This window comes from Oenanthe melanoleuca, chromosome Z (genome assembly GCF_029582105.1).
Source record: "Oenanthe melanoleuca isolate GR-GAL-2019-014 chromosome Z, OMel1.0, whole genome shotgun sequence".
Classification (NCBI taxonomy): Eukaryota; Metazoa; Chordata; class Aves; order Passeriformes; family Muscicapidae; genus Oenanthe; species Oenanthe melanoleuca.
Genome location: NC_079362.1, coordinates 36,045,500 through 36,067,006, shown reverse-complemented (window position 1 = coordinate 36,067,006; position 21,507 = coordinate 36,045,500). Strand labels below are relative to the sequence as shown.

Sequence of the window (21,507 nt, the reverse complement as noted above, 5' to 3'; positions counted from 1 at the left end):
TGACATCATAAACCTTCAAGAAAAGAACTGACAGAGCATCTTAAGGCTGTATTTAGGTTTTGGGAATCACTGATACTCTGCTCTTTCAACTAAGGATGTAAGGAGGTTCTGCCACAAAAACTCTGAACAGGTCAGACTCTTTAATGCAATGATCAGGAGGAAGTCTCTGGAAGAAGATGCAAAACCAAGCACAAATTAGTTTGAATCCTTCTTGCATATGAAGTGTGCAAACAGCTTTCAGGGAAACTCTTGACACTGGAAAATATAAGATAAAACTTCTTCTTTCAAAGAAGAATTTGCTGGCATTGCTGAAAGATACAGTTTGAACGACAGTCAAACAAACAGTCAAATCATTCTTCCATCCTGAAAGTTAACACAGATTAGTGTTATGCTGAATGCTCACAGAAGGAAGTTTACAGTGTTGGAGACATACAACTTCCTAGGAAAAGCTTCCCATTCTTCTTCAAGATCTCCACAGTGCACCAAGCACTGTTTACCACTTTAGTGCTCTGCTGGATAACACTGCAACAGTGCAACACTGTGCAAGGGTTGTGGTGTCCTGGCATGTTTCCCAGCTCATACATCCAAGAGTTCACAGAATAGGCAGTGAGCTGAGGAAACCATTTTAAAAAAAATCCAGACACACCTTCTAGTCAAGCAGGAGTTAAGATGATCTGCTGTAGGCTCATCTGACTTTCCACCACCCTCCATACACTATGGGAAGAACCTAGAGACTATTGGAAAATGCACTCAGAAAGGACTCTGAGTCCAGAGAGGTCTAAAGCCTCCTCTCAGGGTAATTATTACCCTTCTGTGGTTAGTCCACCAGTGAGGGATACCATGACATGTAACACAATACCAGCTCTGTGATGGACTTCAGCAGCCACTGACTGTGAAAGCAGAAACTTGTGTCTTCAGGCTGGGAAGCAGCAGGAATCCCTGCTTGGGTGGTACTGTGAGTATACAGTTACCATGACTCTGGCAGCTGACCTAACCTCCCACTCCCCACTCCCCATCACTGAAAAGGACTGCTGGTTTTACAGGAATGTACTGGGCAGCGTTACTTCAGTGAGTAAGTGGCACCTGGACCCAGAGTGAATAAATTCAATGCTATTATTCCTACAGTACTCTTCCAAATATGTGCTGAAATTGCTACATGATATGTATTTGGTATCAGGCTTAATGTCCATCTCTTTCTTTGCACCCTCCTGAAATAAGCAAATCATCATTAAGCCAGTATAAGAATGGTCCCACAATTAGAAGAATGGGGATTAGCATATATATATTAGAAGAGTTATCTATCATTATCCTCTATGACAGAGCAAATTCCAAAACTTCCTGTCAAAGGAAGTAATTTGAAACTTTTTTTGCAGATTAAACAAATGGTTTGTGTGTGTGTACATATATATACACACACATAACACCTGCACAGATGAGTGAGTTGTCAGTGTGATGTATCATACAAAAATAATACAAACACGTTTATGCAAAACTAAGCACAGACATTCTTAATCCTGATTTTCTTTTGTCTAGCAAAAACATACTGTTCTTTCTTTCTATTATAAGCATGAAAGGATAAATAAGCATGCAGAATGAGCTTGTAAAAATTATGACATAAAGTTCTGTTCCACTGAGCTGATCATGTTGACATGCAAACTTTTATTAAACATCACACAAAAGTAAAAGCTGTCTCAAAGTATTCTAACTCCCTAAGCTGCAGAGCACTTAAGTAGATAGCTACTGAATGTTGGTATTATTATTAGATACTTCAAAAGAGGGATTCATTCTTTATGAAACCCAGAAACTCTCATTGATGCTACAAGTCACATGGACAGATAAATTAATGCACGTGAAGAACTTGGTAACTAGGGGCAAAAACCTAACTCATGTACAAACTACACATGGTGAACATCCTTCTACTGTCACAAAAACACTATAGGATTAAACCAAGCAACTGATAAACAGTGCAGGACAGCTTCCAGGTTTGGAGTGTGCAGCAGCTCTTGTGCAATCCAGCTGGAGCTGCAGCTGGAGCCCCACTGGGCAGACAGACCTCACCAGAAGTCCTCACCCACAGCTGCAGATGTGACTATTCTCATAGCACAACCAGCGTGCAGGAGTTTGCGAGATTTGGGACAGCAGAAATCAATTAACTACACAATTATGAGTCCCTGTGCTAGAAGATTGTTCTCTCTTCTTAGGTCTATTTCCTCAGAACCACACACAGCTCCTCTGCTAACCTCAGCCCCGTGGATTTTTCCTCACAAATCCGCAGTGGCCACAAGGGGTCAGGTTTTTTACATCACTTCAAACCTGCAATTGCTTTCTTAAAACACCTTACAGTTTCCTGCTTCTGCACATGGAAACCAAGTGAAGACCTGCATACCTGTGCTCCCCCAGCCATTCCCCATGTCTAAATACCTTCAGAAGCTTGTCACCTATCAAAAATACTGAAATGCAGGAGGCAATATGTGATTGCTGCAGCATGGCAGGTTACAAATGCAGCCTTGGGCTCCATGCACAGCAATGGTCTCTTGACACAAGGTCAAAGTGGTACAAAGAAAGTTTTGTGAAATAACAAAAGGAGATGAATGTTGCGATGCTTACACCACTTACTGTTTTGGATGAAAGCAAGAGAGTTTGGACTGGTTCAAAATTTGGGAAAAGCTGTGTTTCTTCAATAATATGCATTCCATTTTCATAACTGATAGCTTTGTGCAGGGCTCCTCGATCTGAAACAACAGAGCAATATGTTTAACAGCCTTGGAAAAAAAGGCAAGAAAAAAGCCTTCACAATTGCTGTAAGGTGTCTCAATAATCTCCTTGCTGTTCAGCAGCACAACTTTGTGTCACAGGCAACTGTTAAACTTGCCATCATCAGGACCTCTGAGCAAGAATAACAATTTGGTACACAGAATGACCAGTTGGGGATTATATTGTGTGGTTTTGTTGATCTCACTGAAGCTTTGCAGTTCTTTTCCTGCAATACCTTTTCAAAGCACCTAAGATTGTCTACTTACTGTGGTACCTTACTTATGTTCTTACTTTTGTTTTGGTGTTGAAACACTAGCTGGTGTAAAAGCACTGCAAATACAGAAGTCTCAAGAGTTTCTCTAAGACAACTAAAGAATCAGTGCATCACCAAAACCAGGTGCTTTGCAGAACTCACCTGTACCGATGAACATAACATCATAGATGGTGCCATTGAGTGCTCTGACTCTGTCAACTACAATCTGTGTATACTTCACATCTCGCTTTACTAGCCGAGGTCTGTCTCCTACTGGGGTCACTGAGTCATCCATTAGAGGATGATCTTTAACAAACTGCAATGTTTTGTCTGGTAAATTCAGAGAACTCATGTAGTTTGATGCTCTGGCTTCATTGTTTATGCACTAGAAGGGGGAACAGAGAGAGGGTGAAAAAGAAAAAAGACAACCAAATTGTATAATTTACTTGTGCAAAATAAAGACTATTAACAGCGGTTGCATGCATTTTCTTCTCCACATTATTCTGGCCAGTAACCACACTGGTACACCAAACTCATTGTACCAAGGAAGGTCTCATAGCTAGGGATGGTCTCAGGTATGAACTAATCCCTGAATTTTGGACTACGTTTTTGCTTAGGTCCAAAATATATTCTAGGAAAGTATTCATTCTATGATCTCATGCACCTTTGGTACTTTTAACCATCACCTCTTTCAGCACTAGCAAAAGTATGACTGTAAGGAACATAAGGAAGTAAAAAGTCTGAAAGAGACCCACATCTAGGAAAGTTTGAGTTTGCAGAGCAGCGCACTAGATTAGATAAACATGCTGCTTCTACTGAGACAATGCAACAGTTGTTATATTTCTTTTCACTTGAACTAAAAAGAGTATGATGTTGCTAGTGTAAACTGAGTTCTATTTCACAATGAGAAAATAACTAAATACAAAACCAGCAAATAACCTAATTCTAAATTTAAAAAAACCCAAACCCAAAGACTTTGATTCCCAGATAAAAAGTTCAGAACGTACCACCTGAGTGTTTTTCTATGAAGTTTTTACAAGAAGCAACCAAGTGAGGGCACACAAATGAATCATTAGTGGGTTACGAGTATTTCTCAGTTTGTTTTCTCTTGAGCATTAAAAAAGTTATCAGATCCAAGACTACAGAAACTTACCGCACCAGGTCGAGGATTAGGAATTTCCCCATTGTATCGTACCCACTTTGTATGAGACTGTTCCACTGTAGCACTCTGCATGTATTTTCCTTTTGAGAAAACCTCTTCTATAGTAGACAGATTGTATGCACACACTGCTGACAACCCCACATTATTCCTATTAATTCAGGAAGAAATTAAGAAAGAAAAAAAAAACAACAAAACACTGAAGTAATTATCATTTTCTTGTAGCAACCAACTGAGATTAAAGGTACTTATGCAGGAAAAGGCTATACCACACTTACAATTGTGGGGTGAAGACTCCATATATTACTGGTTCCTTCAAAGTTGGAGATTTGAGAATAAAAACATCATTGATAACATTGAAAATTAAATTCTTATCAGGGATGGTACAAATCAGTCTGGCCTTGAGAAACGAAGTCCATTTTTTCTGCAAGGTCCTTAATCCTCCTTGGTCCCTCTTATGGTATTAAAAAAATAAAAAGGTGTTTATAAGGAGTACTAGCAGCATTTTTGCAGTTAAGAACCATTGCTATATAGCATGCAATTATTAAGCCCTGGTGTTTTATAATATTTTATCTCTAGCAACATCAATAAATGTTAACACATTTAAAACAAACAAAGCCACAGGAAAACTGGTTCAACAAAAATATTATTTCTATCACACATACAGGGAAGATGAAATATGAGAGTTAGTGAAGAACCATACCTCAGCATCACTTGGAAAAACTGAGATGGGCAATGTATCAATTACGAAAAAAGTAAAATGTGCATGGAAGCATACTGTCCTTTAAGAGAAATACATAATACTATATTTGTTCTGTGACATCAAAACTGATTTAAATTCTAATGCTGCAATATGTCCTTCGATTGATTTGTCTGACACTCATTATTTCATTAGAAGAAATCCAGCTATGGTTTAATCCTTTATTAAAGATTTACAGGTACCAAGGCGTAAGTTAAGACCTATTGACTAGAAATGTATTTCAAAATATTTTATAATTAAGCTGTAGCTCTAATACTTCTCTTATAAAAGGGCATATTGAAACAGTATTAATATTTCCATTTAATAGTTCCATTCATTATCCAATGGTGTATGCAATGTACTAAAGGAAATCTGCAAAATTTATTAAAACAATTAAGTACGTTAATTATTAATTAACATACTTGTTTTAATAAATATATTTAAATGTTTATGTGTTTGCAATCTGCCACTGATTTCTATTTCAAACAATAGTCTGAAATATATAACAATATAATAAATGAAGTTCTCATGTTCCTCAATACTCCCCTTTTAAAGTGTGCACAAGCTGTCAGTAGGCAGAGTGCAATAATAAGCCCCATCTAAACCTGCCTCCAGCTTCTTGTTTAAAGGAAATCTCAAGGGCACTAACTTGTTATTGATGTTTTGACTTCCCTGTTCAAATACAAAACAGTAAAGTCAAAATAAAACTTTCAACCTCATAAAAATGAAACAGCTCGATGAATTTCCTGTTGGAATAAAAGGAAATTGATACATTCCACTGAAAAAGTTTTTGTTAAATAAACATTTTCTACTGAAAAAACTTCAATCAGCAAGACTTTTAACCAGCACTCCTGAGGATGTACTTGAATCAGCTTAACACACTGAGATTTAAACACAGGCAGTGTGACAGAATCAGGCTGCTGGTGACCGTTTCCCTTCAGGCCCTGGCAGCTGTAGCAGCTTCATACAAGTCCCATCTGCTACACCACGGTCAAGAACTATTTTGTTGTGACACAGCTACAGTTGTGTTTGCATACAGCTACTTCAAAGTCACCTATCACACATCCTATCTGCTCTGCTTTCAAAGTCACTTCTTCACAGGGAGCTTGTTTAATTTGTTTAAGAAAATTAACAATGAAAACTGAAGCAACACTTCTTATATTGCTAGGTTTTGTCATGGTTGCTTTGTTTTCTCCCAGAGAGGAGCAGAACCCCCAGATGTACTGAAATTTCACAACTGTGCAAAATTAAATCAAGTTTTATTTAAAAAGCAACCATTAAGCCTTCTCAGTTCCAACGAACTGACTGGAACTGCTTATTCTCTAAGATCTACTAAAGTCAATCACCTCCATTTACCTGGCAGTAAACCCAGCATAAAGAATGTTCTCAACAAACACATACAAGATTCTATGAGATATAGTAAAAGTAAACTGAACTATCTCCCACCTTGCAGACTCTAGCAATTCTTGGAATCATCAGTTTTCCTACAAATTCATACTCCACAGACACCTCAGTGAAAAAGAAGTATATCTTGTCGTCTTCTCCATCTGTGCTGTTTGGATCTGCTCTTATCACATCAGCAAAAACAAAGTTGGGCTCTACAGACATAAATAGAAGAATTTTCTATTATATATGTGACTACTGACTTGATTCCCTCAAAGATGTACAGAAGTCATCTTTCAACCCAAACTCCATGCTGCATTTACCTCCTCTCCATTTGACCTACTTACACAATTTGCTGTTTGTAATACGAACAGGATTTCTAAAAAAAAAAAAACCCCAAACCACACAAAACCAACCAGAAACAGAAAAAAAACCAGGACCCCACAAAACATATGTGAAAGCACTAAGATACCTGAGAGATTTCTATGATCTGATAGCTCATTACTTCAGCATTCTTCACACTCAAACGAGGTTTTCTAATGGGCCTGGAGAGGTAACTCTTCCTTGCCTGCCTCTCCTTTATTTCAACTATTAGCTGAAGCACTACAATGACAGTGCCATTGCAACATATATTACAAAACTCTGAATCCTGTACTTTTTGAAAATGGCCAAGATTTCGGTCGTTTTTGGTACAAAGCCTCAAACCTCTGAGAATTCACAAAATTCAGTGACTTTTGAAATTCAGTAACTTAAAGTGTTAAGAACCAATTCAAGAACAAACCATTCCATTCTTTACCATATCATAATTAAGCTGCATTATTGCGAGGATGAACAAGCACATAAGAAATAAACCATTAATGCCAAGTTGATGCATGTATATTCTGAAGCCGTTTTCACCATCAGTGCTGATAAAAATCCTGGAATCTCAAAATTCAATCTCTTGATGGCATACATGAGGGATACACTCACAATGTATGCCAGTATAACAAAATCCATCTCTTTGAGACATCAGACGTCTTACCCAGGTAAGACACAAACTCTGTACATGTGGTGTTGAAGAAGAAAAGCAACTTGTTTGGGCCAGTTCTCATGCTCACTTACCATTAAGCCAAGGTATTGCATATTCTGTTCTCAGAGGGCTCTGATGAGAGTGCCGTGAAATAATAGGTTCACTTCCCAAGAAATTGTAGGAAGTCCCAGAATAAAGCTCCTCATCTTCAACACAAAACCAGACATGTTAGAACTTATAGACTGGATATCAAAAAAAAAGTATATAAATATTTTGTGAGTCTGTGTAAGTTTTAACTTCCCACAAGAAAAGGTAAACAAAGATTTCCTCTAAATTGCCCTAGACATGTCTTTCATGTTTACATTTCTGTCAATCAGTCTCAAGCTAACACTTCACACTTGGATTTATTATTGTTGCTCTAACATGAAAACTGACAAAAGTCAACACTGCTTTTGTGGCATTTTAACATTTAACATGAAAATCTACAGTTTATGTTAAAACATGCAAATTTACTTAAATGTCCCAGAAGTCTGGAAATTATTCTCCCCTCTTTCTATGCCACCATTATTCAAATTCTATTTGTACAAATTTAGACACAATGCAGGGAGCATGTTATTTTTTTTTTCTCATTTCCTGTTTCATGTGATATAGAGCTTCTCTTTTATGATCTTGAGACACGCAGGTAAAAGCCAAAAATTCTGGCTTCCCCAAATTAAGATTCATTGGTGTGTTGCCATGTAGGAAGGACACTTGCAATAAATATCTCACTTCCCTATTCTGTAGCACATCTTGGGAACAGCTAACAATACTGCTTGTTATACTTAATGAAATGACAGTAATTGATACTACAAGGGCATTTACTACGTACATTTAGATTATCTGGACTAAATATGTTTAGCATGTAGAAATAGTTTGAAAATTGATATTTTAGAAATTGCTTTCAAAACACCCTAGAGTTTGAAGTTCTCCTTTTAAGAAACCTGCTTAGATGACTACATAAGTATTTTAGCATATATATAGATACACAATACAGACAAAAAAATATGGATGCAAGCCACTTTGACAATCACAGACTGGAGGGTGACAGTGGAAAAGATAGAACATTTTTAAATATAAGAATGAGGAATGCAAAGTCTGAACTTACCAACCATAACAGATGTGTAGCTTTGAGCAGGATCAAATGGACATCTGCCCTTACCATCTTCATTTTTACCTCCAAGTTCAAATGAAATCAAATTCTGTTGGAAACCACAGAACAACTACTAGCACTTTTTTTCTTTCAGCAACTCACCTTGTGCAAAGTTAGCTAGAAACAAGATGCTAAATAATGGGCTGTATCATCAACTTCCAGCATCAAAGGCATTTTGTGTAAAATTACAGAAGGTTTATATGCCTTCAAAAAATCTTATGAAGTCTAAAAGACAGAGAAAAAATGTGATCCTGTAATTTGTGAGGGTGGAAGCAAAGAGCAAAACATGGAAAGTTAAATCCTCAAGAAAGAGCACTCAAAAAAACTAAACAGCAAGAAAGGCAGAGAAGTTAACTAACACATAGAAAGAACTGGTAATTATTCAATTAGGTTGAAAAAAATGGATGAAGAGTCGTAGAAATCAAGAAGGTTTTCTGAGGTGGATTAAGCCATTTTTGAGATGATGGTAAATTTGTGAGATAGGCTGTAATTCAACTAGGCTTTAAAAAGCAATGGAGTATTTAGTCCGCTACTTTACAAATCTTTAACAAACCAAGAGAATGTAGCCACAAAAACCGATGAAATGCAGCCACAGTACTGGGAAAGTAATCAGTTATACTATGTAATGAAAGCACTGGAAACTACAAGAATTACAAGATTTCTCAATTTTCTAATTGCTAAGAGCTGCAGTAAGGAAAATGATACAGGAGTCAGCAGCGAGAAAAAGGAAGTTTTAATTTTGTGCCAAGACTTCACTCTGAAGGATTCAGCACTACATATCTTTGGCACAGCCAGGAGCAGACACAAGCAGAGACAGGAATCCAAGAAATTTCAGGGAGATTCAGTAACGAGTGGAAGTTACATACAATATCATTTCAGTTTTAGTAATGGTTTCATGCTAATACACAATACACAAAAAAGTATAAAAGCTAAGAAAAAAATAAATCTGCAGTTAGCCAAGATGAACCAATAATTCATTAAGTGCTCTGAAAAAGGAGAAGTATACTCTGCCATTATGATAGGATAGTGCAACAAATGCTTCTAACCTTACAGCCAGCAGTGAAGATGCAACACTTTTGGGAAATGAAATGTTTACCTGAGCAGCTTTTAGGTTACAGTTGTTGCTGGGTCAAAACATGTACATTTCTTACCAGGTAATCACATGTTGGCTGAAATGCATTAGTTCCACACACATAGAGGAAAGTATCATTCAGCTGTTGCAAGACACGCACGTAATTACGACATTCTGTCTGTAATAGAGGATGAGGAAAGAACTAGTTTGATAAAACATAGCTTCCACATTCCAACATAAACAAACAACATTGTCCATTGCCACTACTTATGCTACATCACACCAGCAAGCCCAGGTGACACATGTGTGACACTGGGACACCATCACCCTACAATCTCCACGAGCTCTAATCAATCCTATAGCAGCTGGTTTCCTACAGCCAGTAGTATGCAGCTGCCTCAGTGTCCTAGCAGGACAGCATGCTCAGCAGGGTCCATCACATTTTATGGAAGGACAAGCTCCAAACACACCTCCAGTCCACGTGAACAACTTCATGTTATTAAACATGAAGTGGGTTTTAGACTTTGTCATCCCTTGTACATCGAAATGAAACAATGAGCCAAGGTTAAGTGTGCTAAACCTCTAATAGCCTTAAATTAGCTACAAATCTTTGTCGCTTATAGCCATTTTTTTTTCTTTTTTTCCAGTCCTTGATACTGGCCAAGGAAGTTCCATAATATCTTTAGATCTGAAATAGAACAAGGAGTTTGACAAAAATCCTTAATAAAGGATACAATAAAAATTCAGAACAATAATGAAGTAAAACAATTCTTAACAACCACTTAGAGAGAGGTGAAAAACCAGTATCAGTAACACCTCTTAATTCTTGCTGGTACACTGCCAGATCCCTCCACTGAACTGTTGTTCCATGAACTTCCTACGCAAATTTAAGCACTGGCCTTACTATTCCTTCTTATGACACAAATTAGGTATTTCTGTGACTGTATGAGAGAGAAAAAAGTGGGGAGAAGAGTGTAAAACCAGTTTTCTGCCAGATAAAGCCCTTGAAAAGCTGTATAAATGCTTTCTGCTGGCATCATGTAGCATGATGGGTGGTGGGGGGGAGAGAACTGCCCATTCAAATGTAACAAATAGCAGCAGTGGCTTAATACCTTGACTCTTTTCAGACTTTTGTACTGTGCAAAACACCATAGCTATAACATAAATATGACTAGTAGAAGGTTAGAAGTGAGAAAAAAGCATGGCTGGCAAGATGAAAATAGAAGAAAATAAATTCAGAGCTCTATAAAATTACGTATTTATGGGGTCTAATATATCCCACCAATGATTTTTGGGAGGACTTGTGGAGATTCACACTCAAGTCTACTAAAAATATGCTCAAGCGCAAAAAAAACTTGTATCCCATATTCATCATGGCTGTGTATCAGTATATTAGTAGCAGCCCCAGCTGAACTGCAGAACAAAAATAATATTCTTTGATCCTATCCTACAGAGGTAGACAAAGAAGAAACACACCTTAAATATCTGTCACAACTCATGTTTGAATAATGTACTGATGGTTATCAGTAATCAGTCAAGGAAAAGAAGCAGCTAGTCAGAGGGAGACAGCCCACTCCCATCCTGATGAACCACATGAATACAGGATAACTATGAGCCATGGGTGCAGCATTTGGGGTTCTTTTTAACAATGCAAACTACACAAGCTGCATACTCAAGGATCACATCCCTCCAAGTGCAGAGAAGATCTGCTTTTTTATATTCAGAGGACTGGCAGACTTCTACTTTCAAGCCTGTGTTAAAGGCCTGACCACCAGTCTTGCCCAGAAAATCTCTGCTTTACTGCATCATTAAATGAAGTGGTGTTACACAAAGAGAAAGGTACATCCACACACAATCAACCACCTCAAGTAAAGGACGTTCCCAGAGAAGGGCAAGATGAGCAGGCCAGCCTGTGCCCTGGCAGTCATGAGGAGTCAGTGGTTCCCAGAAACACCAGGGGACCCTGCTCAAGCTGACAGGAGATCTGGCTGCTCGGGTGCTGTCTGAGTCGCACCACAGGGGTGTGACCTGTGTGCACACCCACTGAGCAACACAACACTAACACAGAGAGTGAAAGAATACACTGGCCTAATAATAAACCCCTATGCCCTAAAGCAAAGCACACAAAATTAATCATTCACTCTGTAAAATCAAATGCTCTGACTGAATTATTGCAGTAACAAAACAAAACAGTTGCTATCAATTACTTCAGTGAAAGCAATACTGGTTTATCATCTTAATGGAAAACCATTAACATTAAACACACATCAGGGTGCGTTCAGATTTTCAAGCATTCAAATAATATTCAACAACAAAAATAATGAACTAAGAAAAAAAGACTAAGTATGCTGTAGTTTCTAATGCTCAAGTTAATTAAAAAAATTAGGTAATTGTTTTGAAATTTTAATTTCAAACAGGTGAAGACTTTCTTCTTTTAATGTCACTTCTCTTGAAGTAAAATGTACAAGATCTCAGAGTTCAATAAAAGTACATACCTGTTCTGATTTGCCCTTGACTGCACATTTAGTCCTTTTATCTTCTGTGACCTTCCAGTGTAACTAAATGAAAAAACATGCAACAAAAAGCACGCTTAAAGTACTTTAATTAAATGTAAGGTCTGAAAATCTTGCCATTACACACACGAGAAAAGGCAATCCTATATAGAGCAAATGTAAGACATTTTGCAAGTAGCATTTAAAGGTTCAAAGCCACTTTTTCCCAGGGAAGTGACATTTTTCAAATCCATGTGCCTTAAGCAGAACTAAACTACCATTCTCTAGGTTAATAATGATGATTCCCCACAAATGGCTAATAAACTTTTCATTATCATATGCATTAGGGAAATGCAACTGTAACTGGCATAAGTATTTTTTCGATTTGAAGTACTTCTCTATTTCATTAACACCTGAATAAAAAACACTTGAGGGAAAGGAATCAAAGAAAATGTACTGGACTAATTTACACTACACAACTATGTTTTTTATATGCTAGTGAAAGTGCCCACCACCACTGATGAACATGTTCTTCAGATTAAAACTCATATAAGCATCTTCTAAAGCACTCTGGGTGGTGCACCATGTTGCACCTCTACAAGTCAGCTTGTGCTGCTGATGGAATGAAAAGCAGGAGCCTGGGAAGAACCTGGAAGCAATATAACATTAGTAGACTTCTGCCTGGGCTAATCTACTTTGAGAAACCAGCACAAACATATTCAAAGTACTTCTCTGAGGAAGCTGATCAGACCTGTCTGCACCACCACGTGCTGTGCAGATACACCTAGACACAGAACAGAGCACGAGACTGACAGGGCCTTCATTTGCAGCACATCTACAGCCTGCTCTCAGCAAGCCCCAGCTCTGCCTCTGTTTCAGATTGCTATTTGACCCAGATTAACAGAAAAAAGTCCACTCCTGATAAAAAGAAAACATGTAAGAAGTATTGCTAAAGATGATACCCACAGTCCCTGTTGTCTAGCATCCTGCCCTCAAGAAGAAAATACCCAAGGAGATCTCTAATTACTTGTTTATATCCAGCTTCTCCTTTCTTATTCTCCTTTACTCTGTAAAATCTTCCAAAATAATACTAGTAGACCATACAGAGCAACTTCTCCTTTAGGTATCTATTTGTCTAAAATGCAGTGCTACTGATATCAGGAAATTAAGTCAAACTTGGCGTACAATTTTTACATGGAGGATAATGTATTAAAAGGCATACCTCGTGCTGCTTCTCAGCAATATTCACTGCGTTTAAGGCAAAGATCACTTCCCTGGCTCCTACATATAGAACATTTTTGTCTTCACTTAACAGCAAGGTTGAATAATTTGACACTTTTGATTCATTAAAATGTATTAGCTGGACCTCTGTTGAAACGGAAAAAAACAAAACAGCACCTCATGAAGAAACACAATCATGTAGGGTCAAGCTCATGAGTAATTTTTTCTAAGTTGTCTAACACTGCTAGAAAACTTGAAAACAACAAAACTTAGGTTCAGACAACCCATGTAGAAGACAACGGACCCCTTAGAAGCTTGATTCAGCAGAAACAGCAGCTTCCACCAACAACATCAAAATCGCTTGTCCTGACTTCCTCATACAATTTCAAATGCTCAGGTACTTCCTCTTGTGATGGATCCCTGTAACTCACTTCTTCCTTCATTTTTTTTCTACTTGCTTTTTCTGAACTTCTATTTTCCACATCTACTGTCAGTTCCTCACCTTTTCCTTTCCATATACTAATCTACTGTGGAAAATCAGGCCAGTAACCACATCCCTTGAAACTACCCTGAACAAATCTTACAAAATATCCTGCACCTTAAGACAACTCTTCAGCATACTGACATAACAGAAAGAAGACACAGAAGCAAATAGCAAATCATTTGCAGCCAACTGTGGAGTGAAAGCCAGGGATGAAATACACAGCATACACATAAAATAACAGCATGAGGGGAAAATAAGATGAAGATCAGTAAGATAAGAAAAAGAGGGAGATACGAGAGAAAAGGCAGTGGAATGAGGAAGTGTGTAGAATGGACAAGAATGGCTTGAAGAAAGATGACACAAACTGACTAATACAAAAGAGTATTTTTTTCTGAATGTACAACTGTAATGTAAAAATTACTGAAAGGTTTTGTACATGAAGATGCAAGATTAAGCATGGCTTTTTACGATACAGATGAAAACAATGTACTATGTCTTCCAATTCTATCATTAGTAATTGCACATTTTCAACTATAATACTCCAGAAACACTACTTTTAAACTATATTCTCAAGTATGTAATTTTGAAATCTTTTACTTGGCAGGAAAATTTTCCCAGAATAGATGAACTAGTTCATACAACTCTGCTGAACTAAATTCCCTCTTCTATTCAAAGTAAGTTTCCAACATTTAAATGCAACAATCTTTAGCAAACAGAAACAGCAGGAACCAAAATAAACTTTGTTTATCTTGACTAATTTGGGTGTGAGTTGGCAGTACCTCACTGTACCATTAAAAAGCGACTTGACAAATTTTAACTACAAGAGAGAAGCATCAAGGAGTCTAAGCAAGAACTACAAGCCTTGTCTAGGCCATCCTTTTTAAAAGGCTCAGCAACTCACTAATTATCAGCAACTCACTAACTGCTATATCTATAATCAGAAAAAACACTTCCTACAGTCAGGTCATGATCTGCTTATACTTACTACATTCTTAATCTCCATCTATCTTTCCCTACAGAATGTCTGCTCAGAATTTAACATCCTTATTTTAGATTGCTTCATTATATGGCCAATGTATTTGTTTGGGTTTGCGCAGTTATTGCACACTTGGGTAAGTAATCAATTGCTGCTTACTAATGTTAAAAAAAGACCCAAAGACAAAATCTCTTAAAGCATCCATGCCACATGGGTAATGGGGGCACAGGAGCAGAAAACAGGGGAAAAAAACACATATATTCACAAGTAACTACGATATGGGCTTTGCTCTAAATTTCTTTTCAGATCCAGGCTAAATTAATAAATCAAAAGCTATAGGATCCTCTGATTTCTATAACTTCTCTTGGCACTTGTATTTGCAGACTCTTGATTATTGTATTGGGAGATTATGAATACGTGCTGCAATTTCAAATGCAAGAAAAGCACTGTTCTAAAAAAGACTTTCATATCTAGACACCATAAAATACTGTCAGAAGAGGGCCAAATGCTTATTTTTCCTTTACCTGTTGATTTATTTAATGGTCAGGATGGCTTAGTATCAAAACAGATTATTAGCTGGAGAGGTGCATTTTGCTGATGTATTCAGACTCCAGATAAAATAATTTGTTTAAAATAAAATACATCTACTGGGATTTTATCTCGAAACAAGTTTCAGTTGCAGAAAGCCAAATTCGGAATTTCTCCTCTGTTTACGAAACAGCTCTGTTTTCAAAGCTGCTTGAAGGAACGAAAATCAATAACCCAGTATCTCAATGACTTTTGAACATTCTAATCTTAAGCATTTCATAAGGTGAGCAAAGTAGCAACACCAGACCAAACTGGCTGGAAGAATCTAAAGCTTCATTGAGTTTCAAATTCCACAGAAATCCTGAGGATGTGGCAAATATTACAATACTTACAAATATTACAATACTTAAATTTCTGTTCTTACCTTTGTGTTCCCAAGTGATCCTTGGTACTGGACCAAATGCTATTGCCACTTCTAGCAACAAACTCCAAACTGCATAAAAAGCACACAGAGCCATCTTCAGGGTCCCTGCTCTTCGGGGTTCACCGGATAACTGCAGCAGGTAGTGTTTCTTTGGCAGACGAAATGGAGACCCCAGGGAGTATCAGACACTAGGCATTTCAGCCCTTGAGAGCAATGCAACAACTGAGGCTGGAGCAACAGTACAAGTACGTGCTTTTCAGCAGATCACTTCAAGAGAACACACATTTTCCAGGATGCTGCATACAGAGACTGCCCACACACTCCACAGGCTGCAGAGCTGCTGAGAAGTGTGACTGAGTGCATTCTTCTGTTTCGCCAGAGAAATAAATGATGCTGTGGAGAGAGGAGGGAAGTAAGAAGTAGAAGAGGAAGCTAACCTAATACTGCCAAAAATAGAACTGATCTTGCAGTATTTCTACAGCTGACTCCATACCTTAATTTGGATACAAAATGCATTAATTGGTGAAAATCATATTCTTAAAAACAAGACACACATTACATGGCAAATGGGAAATAACTGAAAGCAATTGTTTCAATCTAGAACGCCAAATGTAAATACTTTGAACTTAAGCAAAGTTTCATTATGCTTAATGCATAAAACTTGACTCTAGTCTATTCTTTCAAAAGAAAATCCCACCTCTCTAACAAGTAATAAAAAATTATAACAAAAATCACTATGACTAAGGTCACAGAGTAAAGAACATGAGAAGTGCACATTAATAGTAAGTATGGTTACACAAATCTCCTGTACCTCCCACACTTGGGACCTTATGGAAGTGTCTTTTTTAGTCAAGTTTCCTAAAATGCTACTAACTCACTTAAGATGTGCAGTGTGCAGGGAGGAGAAATACAGCTTCAGAAACAAAGAACTAATGAACTGCATACAAAAATTAAGGGAGAAAACACTTAAACAGTGAAACTGCTAGATAGGCAGTCCCATGAAAGTCATTGTGTCTCCGAGTCAACTATTTCTCTCAGACCCAGAAAGGTCTGCCCTAATAAACAAAACTGTTCACTGCTTTAAACACCATCTTTCAGAAGTGTCCATTCCTCCTGTCTTCCTACAACCACTCCTATGTGAAGGTTCCAGAAGCAGCGAGTGCATCCATCAAATACTAGATTATAAACAGGTTTTGAGGCCTGTACATCTGTGTAAGTGATGAAAAAAACATTCTGCCCTTTGCAGCAGGGATTAAGATGCTAGATTTTCACCACAGCCTCAGACACTGAGGTGACTCTAGTAAGAGATGTACTACAAGATAACTGCAACACCTAGAGGTTATCCAGCAGGAGAGGAAGTGAAGGTGTATTTATTTTGCACAGCTTGGCTTTGGTAGCAGGTGGGCTATAAGAGTGACTCGTGGAAGAAGCTGCTAGAAGCTTCCACCACGTCCAGCAGAGCAGAGCCAATGCCTGGCAGCTCCAGAGACAGACGTGCTGTTGGCCAAGGCTGGGCCAATTAAAAATCAGGGTAAATCCTCTGTGATAACATATGTAAGAAGAAATCGAAACACAGGTGGTGGCACAGTTTTAATTCCAGCCAAAGAACAGCAGAATGAGAACATGTGAGAGGAACAGCCCTGCAGACACCAAGGTTAGTGCAGAAGGAGGGACAGGAGCTGCTCCAGGCACTGGAGCTGAGATTCCCCTGCAGCTTCTGGTGCAGCAGCCCATGGAGAAGCAGCTGTGCCCCTGCAGCCATGGAGAGCCATGGGGATGCAGAGACCCACCCACAGCCCATGGAGAAGCAGCTGTGCCCCTGCAGCCATGGAGGTCCATGGGGATGCAGAGATCACCCACAGCCCATGGAGAAGCAGCTGTGCCCCTGCAGCCATGGAGAGCCATGGGGATGCAGAGACCCACCCACAGCCCATGGAGAAGCAGCTGTGCCCCTGCAGCCATGGAGAGCCATGGGGATGCAGAGACCCACCCACAGCCCATGGAGGAGCTCCAGGCTGGAGCAGGGAGATGCTAGAAGAAGCTGTGACCCCGAGAGAGAACTGTGGAGAGAGGGGCTTTTCTCCCATGCTGGAGCAGCCTGTCCTTGAAGGACTGCACCGCGAGGAAGAGTGACCCTGCAGCAGTTTTGCCTGTGGGATGGACATGTTGCAGCAGGTCATAGAGAGCTGCAGCTCATGAGAGGGACTCACTTTGGAGAAGTTCATGGAGAACTGTCTCCTGTGAGAGGGACACCATGGTGCAGCTGGGGAATGACTCCTCCCCCTGAGCAGCAGAATAAGCCATGGCTGATGAATTGACCATAATTCCCATTCCCTGTCAACCTGCACCACAGAGCATAGGAGGTAGAGTTGGGAAGGAGGGCGGGGGGCATCAAAGTTGTTTTTAAGGGCCTTTTTCCACTTCTCATTATCCTGCTCTGATGGTGTTAGTAATGTTTTCAACTAATATCTTTAATTAGAGCCTGCTTCGCCCATGATGATATTTGATGAGCAATCTCTTCCAGTTCTTATCTCAATCCACGAACCCTTCTTTAAATTTTCTCTCCCCTGCCCAGCTGCACAGGAGAGTGAGTGACCAGCTTTCCTGGATGCCTGGCATTCAGTTAGCGTTAACCCATAACAGAAGGTTACAAAATCATTAGTAACATTAAAAAGGACGGAGCCAGTACCTGAAAAACACAGATGTAAAAAGACTAAGGGTAAGCTGCAGCAAGGTCAAGCACAAGCAAGATGCCTCTAGGAGGACCTGGGTTTAAGCAAGAAAAGGCAAGGAATCTCTAGTAAGCACAGCCAGTGGATCTTAAGTAAGGAGGCTGAGTAGAAGTACATTTTAAGTGTTTACACTTGCTTTACTAAATGATCACAGACAAGATTAGAAGATTTAGAAATCTCACTTATTTCTATAAATCTTTTATCTACTAAGAAAAAAAATCCACACAAGACTAACTTGCTCAAGCTGAACCTGTAACTTAATTTTTTTTTTTCTATTTTTTTTTTTTGTCTTGGTAAGCACTCTGGATCATATCCAACTGTTAGTAGCAGATAATATAAATCATTTTGGTTTTTAAGGCATTATATTTTCAGTTAAGCTTACTAGGCTTTTTTGTCTGTCTTTCTTTCTCCCTGTTTATCATAAGATACAAGCAATTTCAGGGTTTTTTTCTCCAATACAGATCTGAGTTACAAGGTTTGACATCCTGAGGCAAGCAAACAGCTTTACAGGTAAGTGTTTAAAAACGTTACAATAGTTCAATTATTAAAGTTCCAGGCAGTTCAGCTATTTTATTTTAAGATAAATGTAAGGAGGAAAACAGCACTTTGAATAAATATCTGAGCCATTGTTTATACACACAGTTAATCCTTTCCTTAATGCTGCCTTTTGTTACTGAGATGACTGCATGTAAAAATCAATCCCTGTTAACTCTTGATTTTTTTTTTAATTTGTTTTTTTTTTAAAGAGATCACCAAAACACATTTAAGCTATCAGTTATGTACATCAGTTATGTACAACACCATATAGCAGAGATGACTCCAGAGGAGACTTCTGAAGTTGTGTGCATATTTTGGACTTTCAAACATGATTAGCAAATAAGCCCTAGTAAAGGAAAATCCTGAGTTCTCCTATAGTCACATTACATTCCTAGTCTAGCTCGCCTACCTCAGTAAATGCAAAATGACAATGAAACTTGAAACAAATTACATTATCTTTTGAAGGAAACGAAGGGTCTGTTTGGATCTTTTAGTGCCTGCTTTGCTGTGTGGACTGAGAATTGCTCTGGTTATACAAAATGGAAATCTGTGATTTCATTCCTATTGTAGAGGGCTGCAAGAAAGGTCCTTTTTCACATTACTAAGTTTGACAAGTGGGACATTACTTGATGATTTAGGGCAAAATTTTGCATGTTATAAAAAAGGAATAAAACGGACTACAGTGAACATTGCATGCCTAACTGTGCAAGATCCACTTTGTTCTCATTTCTATTAAATAGAGATGAAAATGCACTCAGAGCCTTGTCCTTTAATTTAGCCTTCACTTTAATTACTCTCCCCTGTTCCTCCCTTCCCTGTTCTAAAAATTATCTGGAATAAGCCCTTTACTGACATACACTGGGAGGTCATCCATAATCTAATACGAATCTCTTTTTACATAACACAAGGGGTACAAGAAGAAAAAGTAAAAATTTAAAAGCCCCAGACAATGAATGGCCTGATTTCCAGACAAACTCAGTTTCATCAGTGTTTACTAGCTTTGATAAGATCTGAGTGCTCTGAAACTCTGAAAAGTTAGGTCTCCTTAGAGCATAACTTCTAAAAAATAAGCCACAGTTTGCTTGGAAACAAGTACATTAAATTCTGCTGTAAAGCAGAAAAAAGTCTGAAATATTTGTCTACCTAATTAAAATCCAATTGAAGTGACCATAGGTCTACTTTTCTGTAAAACTATAAAAAATTCTCTAAAATATTTTCTGAGGTAAATAATCAGTAAATCCTAAATTTAGGGACTCGGATGATAATTTTACATCTATGTATAAAAACGAATTGGAGCAAAATGAGTTTTCCATAATGCTTGTATTTATGGTGACTAAAAACAGGGCAACTGTAGAAGCAATCAATACAGCTCCTGTCAGTTTGGCAGAGCACAACTGGAAGCTCAAAGCTGTGAACACTCCCCTTGACACATATAATTGTAATGCACGGACAAAGAAAGAAGGATAGAAATTCAAAAACTCAAAGCTGTTATAAAAATTTCAGACTGCATAACTGCTAGTAAGGAATACTACCACAAGTTTTGAAACCAGTGAGTTGCAATGGCATATAGTGACTGTTACCAAGATCAGAAAACATCTGTCTCTCACATCTGTGTCACAGGGCATCAAAGAAGCAGTGCTTAATCCACCTCCTGGAAAAATGCAAAATCTCACGCAGTGTGAGAAGCTGGAAAGCCAACCATAGGAAGGAGACTGTAATCTCTCTCATCCTCCAGGACACAGAGACAAAGTATGCACAAAAAAAGTACTTGTGAACACAAAAGTTCATCTTTCCGAGGTGTCAATTCCACAACTCTTGCCAGTATACAGGTTTTTTAATAAGTAAAACAACCCAGAGGCAAGTGTCTCCCCCAGTCAGCAAGGTATGGCTGGATCTAAGTGCGTATCTTGTATGAGCAAATACCGCATAAATTAGCCAAAATCTGGAATTTCAAAGCCAGCAACACCGGTTTTGAAATCTTTTTTCTTCTGAGAAACACTTAGCTGCAGTGCAACTTCTCCGTTTGGCTTGGTATTACCTAAACTGCTAAGTGGATCTGGTTTTATAGTATATGAAGGTTAAAATCAGGAGAATTTACTAACACACCAGAAACAGTCAGCATCATAGCTAGAACTCTTGTGATTCCCAAGAAATAATCATTACCAACACAGAGGATCCAGCCTCTCCCTGAAGAAAGCCAAAGGAACACTGGCCATCCCAGCCTAGTTCCATCACTCTTTTCATGATTCCCCAACCACACTACATGTCCCCATAACCTTCCTCCCTTCCTGTATTGCCCTTTATTCTCCTCCACAGGGTTTATCCTTCCTTGCAATCCCTCATCTACTCTGTACTTGTTCTCCCACCCACGCAGTCACCCACTTTTCTTGCCCAACACAAACAATGCTCACCTCCATGACACAGGTGATGCCAGCTCTCCAGTGAGTCTGCCAGACAAAAGACCACCTTCCTTTACGCTTAAAGGAAGGCCCTTTACACTTCCCTACCTCTCCATCAAATCGCTGTCACATTACTCATTGTCCAGGGACAGCAAA

The 21,507-nt window shown here is 38.6% G+C and overlaps 1 protein-coding gene across 10 annotated transcripts in view; it reads right to left on the bottom strand.

Moving 5' to 3' along the window:
- Positions 1 to 21,507, bottom strand: part of SEMA4D (semaphorin 4D) — a 99,982-nt gene that overhangs the window by 21,358 nt on the left and 57,117 nt on the right. For all 10 annotated transcript variants that reach the window (XM_056513232.1, XM_056513233.1, XM_056513234.1 and 7 more), the window contains 11 exons: positions 15,684 to 16,076; positions 13,273 to 13,418; positions 12,054 to 12,116; positions 9,638 to 9,736; positions 8,442 to 8,535; positions 7,390 to 7,503; positions 6,352 to 6,503; positions 4,445 to 4,620; positions 4,161 to 4,317; positions 3,170 to 3,392; positions 2,617 to 2,732 (listed from right to left, as the gene is read on the bottom strand). In XM_056513232.1, coding sequence (XP_056369207.1) covers positions 2,617 to 2,732; positions 3,170 to 3,392; positions 4,161 to 4,317; positions 4,445 to 4,620; positions 6,352 to 6,503; positions 7,390 to 7,503; positions 8,442 to 8,535; positions 9,638 to 9,736; positions 12,054 to 12,116; positions 13,273 to 13,418; positions 15,684 to 15,777 — 1,434 coding nt within the window. In that variant the 5' untranslated portion in view covers positions 15,778 to 16,076. The remainder of the gene's footprint in view (positions 1 to 2,616; positions 2,733 to 3,169; positions 3,393 to 4,160; positions 4,318 to 4,444; positions 4,621 to 6,351; positions 6,504 to 7,389; positions 7,504 to 8,441; positions 8,536 to 9,637; positions 9,737 to 12,053; positions 12,117 to 13,272; positions 13,419 to 15,683; positions 16,077 to 21,507) is intronic.